Source organism: Eutrigla gurnardus (assembly GCF_963514095.1).
Source record: "Eutrigla gurnardus genome assembly, chromosome: 8".
In the NCBI taxonomy this organism is placed as follows: domain Eukaryota; kingdom Metazoa; phylum Chordata; class Actinopteri; order Perciformes; family Triglidae; genus Eutrigla; species Eutrigla gurnardus.
Genome location: NC_139922.1, coordinates 13,608,115 through 13,617,205, shown reverse-complemented (window position 1 = coordinate 13,617,205; position 9,091 = coordinate 13,608,115). Strand labels below are relative to the sequence as shown.

The 9,091-nt window shown below is 45.9% G+C and overlaps 1 protein-coding gene across 9 annotated transcripts in view; it reads left to right on the top strand.

Annotated features, from left to right (window-relative positions):
- Positions 1-9,091, top strand: part of wnk3 (WNK lysine deficient protein kinase 3) — a 35,310-nt gene continuing 26,219 nt past the window's right edge. For 7 of the 9 annotated variants that reach the window (XM_084015061.1, XM_084015063.1, XM_084015065.1 and 4 more), the window contains exons 1-2: positions 1-568; positions 7,602-8,722. In XM_084015061.1, the coding sequence (XP_083871187.1) occupies positions 8,000-8,722 (723 nt within the window). In that variant the 5' untranslated portion in view covers positions 1-568; positions 7,602-7,999. The remainder of the gene's footprint in view (positions 569-7,601; positions 8,723-9,091) is intronic. The other 2 variants (XM_084015068.1, XM_084015067.1) reach the window with 1 other exon arrangement.

The following is a 9,091-nucleotide window of genomic DNA, read 5'->3' as shown; positions in this document are numbered from 1 at the left end:
CCTGTGGCAAGTGAGAACAGGCAGCAGGCAGAGCGCGCTCGGGAGGCTACACACGCGAACCTGCTGAAGGCCGTCGGAGTCGAGCGTTGTTGTAAATTATGTACATAAGTTGCTGATATTATTTTTTGGGTGCACGTGAACGACCGGCCGTCAAACCGAGCGGCGAGTGTGGAAAAGCCTGTGAACCAGCGGCCAACATCGTCTGTCCGGGAACAGCAAGTGCTCCCTGCGTGTCTCTCACAGACCGAAGCTCGACGACTCCGGGGGGATTTTCAAGCCGACAACACCGCAGCAAAACCTTTTACATTTTTGTTCTTCGAAAGCGTTTTTTTTTGTAAATGTATTTTTTTTTCAGCTAAATGTAAAGATAATTTTGTAGGGCAGAAAGCCCAACGCGAATCTCGTGCAATAACGTTTGTATAAAGCTCCAGGAATATTAATAATAATTAAACAGTTATCAGTGAGTAAGCTAGCTAACTGGGCTGAGCGGCTCGTCTTTTTTTTGTTTCTTTAAAAAAAAAAATACAGATAGCGCTGCTGGACCGACGGGCTACTATGCTACAATCGGGTGAGTGATGTTTGTTGTCATTTCTCTTAAAGCTGAGAATAGTATTTTTGATATTACTCCAACCGTAGTGGCATTATGTCTATTATTCATTGTGTTCCACCACTATGAGGCTGCTCATGAGGTAGCCTGTTTAACCTCACAGCCTGGCTGACTGGTATTCTGAATGAAAACACGCTGTGTGACACAAAAGTCAAGTGCAGACCTGCAGACTAACAGATAGGCCCTCATATACAAACGTGTAGCCCCATCATGTGCCTGCGCGTCGAGGCGCCACAGAGCGGCGGATTTGCGGATCGTCTCTGCACCGTGCTCGTTGGTGGTGACTGGACTCCGGTGCCGTGAGCACGGTGCTCCTAAAGTCAGCTGAGCTACCGAGCTAGCCAATGGATGCACCTCATGGCATGTGCACATCCAGACATCACGGTGTCGTAGCCTATAAATAACATACATTAATTGCACCACGTGACCAGTCGCATCGTACGTTCTTTGCACGAAGCAGAATTGGCAAAATGTTGGAAAAAATGAAAAATCATCCATAAAGAAAAGTGTGTATTATATGGAGTAGAATTACATGCATGCTTGTTGTATGTTGTATCTATAATATTGTCTCCTCTTCACTCCACTTGATTATATATACAGTATATACAGTATATATACACACTTGTCTACTAAAAAATCAGAGACCATTAACAGGAGTAAGAGAGGCCCCGTTGATGTGAGCTGCAGCAGTAGTAAGCTACTTTAGTAACACGTAATCCCGAGTCATCATTGGCTGATTAAGGAGCCTTTCTCTCACCTGGATTAGAGGAATCCTTTCGGCGCGGGATGGCTGTGTTTGCTGAGTGGAAGGGAAGAGAACAAAAAAAAACAGGGGGGGGAGTTAGATAACACATATTCTCTCTGTCCGCCTCCCTCGGTGAACAGAGACACTGTGTGTGCTACCTACATCTCCACTCTCCCCATGCTTGACCTGGATTGGACAAAAGTCCTTGTTGTGTTGCTTTTTTTTTTTTTTTTTTTTTCCAGCGTTGAGTTTCCCTAATGGGAAGAGAACAATCAGTGTGTGTTTGATTCTGCTTGCCAGCATTAGATATGTTTTTGGTCTCAAAATGATTTCAAAACGCTGCCTATAGATAAACAGGTGTTAAACCAACTCCAGTCTGGGTCGGAGTGGTTTTGTTTTCCACACACACCGCTCTTCGATTTCCGTGGATTTAGAGCGCATTTATTGCGGGTGACTTTTAAGATCTGGTCAATAAGACATTAGCTTGTGGGTTCAAATTGTCGTGTTCTCTCCTCCCTAGCTGGCTGTATAACATGGTGTGTGTGTGTCTAGAACATTGTAATTAATTGCTGCATAATGACAGTTGAAGCCTGGCAGCCTCTTGTTTTTCCTAAGCGACAGCAGCACCGGTAGAGTCTGCCGTTTGAAGGTTTCTACCTGCCACTTACGGCGTTGCGTCCTGCCAGAACGATGACAGAAGTCACACCTGTTTGACGTGGCCTTCCTGAACAAACGGCACCTTCGGTTTTACCTGCCGTCGCGGGTCGACCGCCGAGCTGCAGGGTTCAGACCTGCGACCTCCAGAAAGGTTGCTGCTTGACACTGAGCCCACTTGAATTTGGGCCAGCAGCTCTCAGACCTGGTGCTCCCACATCACTCAGCCTCCATCTCCTCTTTAGATTCCTTGTAAGACTCACACTGAATTGATTCTATCACACAAGCAACTGTTTCTTTTTTTCTTTTCATATTTCTCTCATTTCCCAGTCTTTAGCCCAGACTCATTACTGACTCTCTGCCTGCTAACAAAGCTCACTCAGTCTAGTCATCAACAAAGGGATCATATGCAAATGTGTGTAGCCGTCAGAATGCTGATAATACACTCGCCTCTCATAGCTGTACACCTGACCATACAACTGATAGTACTTACAATCACTTATAATTAGTCATTTCATTTTGAAAAGTTATAACTTTAAACTTTTCTCAAGTTGATTTTCTTTCAACCAACCCCGTAATCATTTGAGCTTCAGAACTGTCTTTTTTTATTTATTTTTTGCAGCAGCAAAATGATATTAATCTGGTTTACAGTGAATCAGTCGGTCACCCTGCTCTCTTTCAGCACCAGTCTGGCTGTGACACCGGACATCCCTACGGAAACTATTCCTATGCTAATGTTACGCCTTGTTTTCAACCTTTTCCATCCACTAAAAGCATTCTTCTTCTTCGTCTTCTTCTTCTCCTCTCTCCTCTCCTATCCTATCGTCTCCTCTCCTCCCCATGTCTCCTCTCCTCTCCTCTCCTCTCCTCTCCTCTCCTCTCCTCTCCTCTCCTCTCCTCTCCTCTCCACAACTGTAGCTGCTTTTGTCCAGGGAAAAATTTAGCTATAGTCACTGCTTTCATTCACACAAACATTGGCACATATTTTATCAGGCAAAATCCCTCCCAGCCCCCTTTTTGTCTGTGCCACCCACCCCCCCCTCCCTCTCTTTATCTCTCTCTTGTTCTCTTTCACTCACACATTTTTCCCACCCCTTCTGCTCGCCGGCCCCCCTCGCCCCATCTCTCCTTCCCTCTCTCTCTCTCTGTGTTTGAAACTCTGCTGTCCGCCTGCTCCCACCAACTACAATCCCTTCCTGTCCCCCTCGCCACTTTTTATTCACTCTTTTCATCTACACGTCCCCCTCAATCGCAAAAAACGGTGCTGTCTATACGTGCACACACACATGCACACACACACACACACACACACACACAGTCCCGTAGCTCTTCCTTTGTCTGCCTGCCTAATTTAACAGCGGCAGTTTGGATCCAGGGCACCAGTGTGTGTCTCCCCATGGAGGAAGGGAAAGGTTGCAATGTATTTGTGGTGTGTTTTACAGATTGTGCAGGAGATGTGAGACTTCCATGTGTAGGCTTTTGTCTTTGTGCAATAGAGAGTGTAAGTAACGTGGGCTTTATTCCTTCTTCTTCTTCTTCTTCTTGTCTCTAAACTTTGAGCACACGTAACAAAAAGTTCCAGCGAAAACAAAACGCGGCCTTCAGCGGGTTTTAAGACTACAATAGATATTGCATCTTTGGCAGACATGTGATGTGTCACAGTGATTTGACTGAAATGGATGAAACAGCTGCAGGTGTTCTCCCCATGCAAGAGCCTGGCAGAAGCCCCGAGGACAGGCAGGCTGCATGTTCAGTTATCACGTCCTCACAGCGTTGCTGGAAAAACGAACGATGATAATGATTCTGACAAGTGAACTTGATGAACGCTACATGCTGGAGTCCCTTTGCTGCTGAAGGAGATTTCAGCTCCGACGTCGGTTCTGTCATCCTCATCTTTGGCTTGCCACGTTTTCCCACACCCGGGCAGTTCCTCCCTCACTTTCCCGGCGTCACTTAGTTCCTTTTATTGAAAGCTGACATGCGATGTGGGAGCGGGAGGTGGCTTGCCTTTGATACGTGTGTCTTTTTGTCTGTGTGTGACATATAGAAAGAGTGTGATAGGGACAGATAGAGAGAACGAAAGAGTGAAACAAAAAGTTTGTTCTAGCCTGTGTGTGTGTGTGTGTGTGTGTGTGTGTGTGTGTGTGTGTGTGTGTGTGTGTGTGTGTGTGTGTGTGTGTGTGTGTGTGTGAAATGGGCGGGTGTGAGAGACAGTGATGGGGTTGAACGTGTTTGATGTACTGTGATAACTCTGTCCGGTATGTGGCTTTCATGGGAACTCCTTGCCCTGGGGACATGGGCTAATAAGCTCCTGTTTAAAGGGCAACTTCCCTCTCTTTATCGCCTTTTGTTGTTTTTTACCCCCTTTATCTTCCTCACATCCTGTTAGCTTTTACCTTTTTTAGACTAACTGACCACTACAGTATGTCTCCACTGACACTGCTGGCCCCATCTTCTCAAGTTTAAGGATTTTGTTGTTGTTTTTTAATACTGTCATTTTGAAATTGAATATTTTTTTTTGCTGTTGATTTGACCAAAAAAAAGAAGCTATTTGAACACTTCACCCACAACTCAGGGAAATTGTAATGTCTATTTTCTGACGTGTAATTAATGGATCAAATAAATGTAGTGCTGGGTAGTAGTAGAGCTTAGCTGTATGTCAAGGTAGCTGTCACTTTAATATAGGCTGAGCAGCACCAGGTCATTATGAGCCTAATAGCAGGGCTGCTTTGTGTACATTTTCAAGATTTTCCACTCAACCTTGATTTGTCATTTGATCACTGGTTTAGCCAAAAACATTCATCCCATTGAAATGTCCAGAAAAGACCATTGACATAACTTACAGTTACAGTTTGATCGGCAATTATATCATATGGGTCGTTGATTTTGTAATAAGATTTTGTTGCAGCATGGTGTTAGGTGCAGTGTGTTTGAACACGTGACTCCGTCTGCAGAATGTTGCTGAACTGGAATTCTTCTTCAGTAGCGTCTCAGCAGTCGGTCTAATATCAGCCTTTTGTGTTTTTAATTTGACTGACAGCCGCTAGCATTGCATGTCAGACTCATTTGCTTTGTGCCAGGAGAGACAACAGGCTTGACGTGAGTGTTAATGGCCACCTTATAAAAGAGATAAAAGCTGCTGGGAGATACTAGACCAGCCCCCCCCCCCCCCAACGGTGACAGCGGGCTTTGCTCATTAAAATTGAAGAAGAAAAAAACCTAGACCCACCGCTGAGCCCGTCTGGCGGCGAAGAACACATTTCATTTGCCAAGATAGACATGTGTGGTCCTTATGGGTCGCTTCAGACCTAAGAGTGCTGTAGCCCAAGTCTTGAAAGACCCACGTGTTCGCTTGTAAAGCAGTATGTGTCGAGATGTAAACTAATATGCAAAGTGAGTCAATACCCTGACCCGGGCTGCACTTTTTACCTTCCTATCTGCTGCACCACCACACCACCCAGTACAGCCACATTCCTTCAGCGTGTTGTTGTTGTCTTGTAAGCACGAGCACGGCGTCTTCCTCATTAGAAATGGAGACTTTGTGTTTTACTGCATCTGTAATTGTGATTGGCAGACCTGTCATTTAGATGGTTTTTAGGTTGGCAGGTGTCTTAATGAAATGGCCGCCGAGTGCTCATTGGTTGCCAGAGGAGATATAATATCTTGGGACAGATGGAGAGTGGGAGAGGAGACGTCAAGATAAAGATGTCATCAGAAACATTAGTGTGTGTACTTACTCACATAGGAACCTGAGTGTTGTGTGTGAGCATTGCAGGCATATATATATACACACACACACACACACACACACACACCCTCAGGGACACAGGGAGGCTGTGAGGGTCTGAAATGGTAGAAACACAAATGGGACAGTACTTGGCATGCCACTTTACTTTGATGACACAAAACATGTTATCTAAAAGTGTTGGTTTTTATTTGGCTTGTTTTACACCCTGGTCTAAACGTCTTCCAGGCTCTTATCATCCCGGACCAGACCTAACTGGCAAATCATTTATTTACTTGTTTTAGTTGAAACCGCTTCGATAAGCTACATTAAAATAAATGGTTGATGAATAAACCAGGTGTGTGTCCTATGATGACATTCCTGTGTTTTATGTTCCATATTCAGTCTTTAACGTTAATGTATCTGTGTCTCTTTCATTTTTTAAATTCCTCCGGGCTTCCCCTGGTACACACCCTTCGATTAACACCACATGAACAACAAAGCTGAGCTCCATTGAGCTCCTGTAACTTGTTGATAACCACAGCAAAATAAAACAGCTGTCTGTGGGTTCGCAGCTCCCTCTCTCTCCCTCTCCCTCCGTCTGCTGCTCTGCCACGGCCCCTTCACTTTCCTCATGTTCGTCTTCGTCTGTCGATTGCAACAACAATAATGGTAAACTGATTTAGGGCCGAAAGTTCTGTTTACGACCACAAAAAGCAAGCCGAATGTGTTAATTAGTGGAGACAGATGTTGGAAATGGAATGGAATTAGGGAATAAACACAATATTTACATATTTATACTATAATTTTTTGGGGATCTTTAAGTACGGAAAATAAAATATAACTTAAAAGTGGACATTTATGGAGCAACCCCCTAAATGTCTTATGGGAAGCTTTCAGGGGAGCTTGTGTCCTTTTCAGGGGAGCCGAGCTGTTTCACCTACTGCTGGCAGAGGTTAACACCGAAGGGCCAATTTAAACCTGTCTGTTATCACCCCGCATGAATGGCCGACTAGCTGCGTGCTGAGTAATACCGTCGGCTGATGATCATCCCGATCGTAGTTGTGTATATTTATGAGCCCTTTGTTGCAGATGTGTGGTAGTCACACCAGTACAACCGACGATCCCTCTGCGTATGAATTATTCACGCTCGACCGGCCCATAGTCCATCATCCATATTTAATGGCTGGGATCGCGTACTCTTAACGGCAGCTTTCTGTTGACTAATGGAGCTCTTGAGCACAACTTAAGTCACAGGACGCTGATAAATGTGCGCTTGATGATTGATGAAGCCTATGTTTGATTCTTGACCGGGCTAGCTGGTCGCTCTCTGAGGACTCTTTGGTTTGCATGTCAGAGTTCAGCCCATAACAAAGATGAAGCTTTCCTTTGGAAGATTGAGCAGATTAAACGGTTGCTCTCCTGTATGACTTTTGGGATATTCTTACCATATATGGGTACAAGTTCCAGAGTTTCAGACCGTTTCAAACTGTTAAAAAGACCATTTATGTATTTGTACTTTCTGTATCCGATTACTTTGAAACATTCGCATCAATTATGGAGATATTCAGATCTACTCACATTAGCTTTGCATTAATGTGAGTAGATCTGAAGCATTTTGTTCCCTTGTGAGCAGTAATTGCAAAACGATGCATTAGCAGACATTTTACTGGCAATCAACACTTCTCACATTCTCAAGGGAAATTGCAGCACTCAAGTATCAGCAGAGGTTCGCTTGACAAGAAAGAGCTGCTGAATCCATCACACATCTCTTCTTGTTGTTCTTCTTGAGTTAAATGTGGTGACAACATCACAATAACTCTGTTCTCTGACTGTCTGACTATTAAATGTGTTTTGTTTTTGTCTTGCAGGGTTTACTTGAAGAAAGCCACACAACAGTTTGAAAGAAAAACGGACTTGAAAAAGAAAAACACCTCCTGGTTTAGCGTGTGCTTCTGAGAGCCGGGAGTTGTGCAGTTTACTGTGATTAGTGTTGCACCTACGTGGATATAAAGAACATGTAGGACATGGTGAGGACAGAAACGATTCTCTCACAGCTGTAGTGTCACCCTCCCGTCCTACTGTAAAGCATCTAATACAAGGAGGCAGAGAGTCAGAGGGGGAAAAGGCCTTCAGTCACCGGCAGCACCGGACAAAACAGTCGTGAGGTGAGTGGGTCACCACAGAAAGAGATAGAGACGGGGACTGACGGAGCAGCAAAGGTTTGGTGGAGGAGGAGGTCGAGGAGGAGTGGGAAAGGCCATTCCCCATGGCTACCGACCCAGGAGAGCCCACAGGCACCGAGGACTCCTCGGAGAAACCTGATGGACAGAGGGAGGAGGACACGGAGCGGGAGGGCAGGGCTAACCCACAGAGGGAAAGGACACACAGCACCCCCTCAGACTTCCCCTCCTCCCACATTCAGGAGAGGAAAGCGACGGGGGGAGAGGATGGAGGCATCGGAGAAGGAGGAGGGGGGGAAGCCAGCCAGGAGGGCGAGGAGAACCCAGTCAGGCCGATTTCATTCTCCTCGCCCTCCTTGCCAGTCGACACTGGCCAGAAGCGACTGAGGAGGGAGAAGCGCTTCTTCAGGAAGAGCGTGGAGATTTGTGAGGAGGACGATGATGTGCAGGTGCTCCCCGAGGCGCCACACAGCGCCCCCCACCTGGAGCTGCGCTCGTCAGGCTCGGTCTTCACCGGCGGTGCCCAGCAGCAAGGGGCCGCTTCATCGTGTGCTGCCATGGGCCACGACCCATCTGGCCCCGGCTCCAGTCAGGAGCCGTGCAAGGATGCACATTCCTCCGCACCCGCCCAGACGGGGAAGGAGAGGGACCGCGAGCTGGAGGAGGAGGCGGAGATGAAGGCTGTGGCCACTTCTCCTGGAGGCAGGTTCCTCAAGTTTGACATTGAACTGGGCAGAGGAGCCTTTAAGACTGTGTATAAAGGCCTGGACACAGAGACTTGGGTGGAGGTGGCTTGGTGTGAACTTCAGGTAAGATAAACTGTTCTCTTTTCTTTTCACACCATGAAGCCAAATATTAAACATGCATAATTAGAAATTAAAAATTAGCTGCAGGTTAAAAATAACCCCCCATGCACAATCCATCTGTACACAACCCTAAATGGAAATACTTTATATCAGCAAATAATAATTTCAGATAGCGTGTGTACAATGTTGCTCCTTTGAAGTGAATACTATTATATGTGTCCCAGGAGCTCTTCCTTCTGGAATCAGGAAATCTCAGCACGTTGTCAGCTTGTTATTCATTCTGTGAGTTCAGTGGAGACTGGGGTGAAAAGGAGGAGCATCGCTCGTAGTTAAGTGACAGCAAACGTGGAGACGTTGCCTTTTCTGGGACTG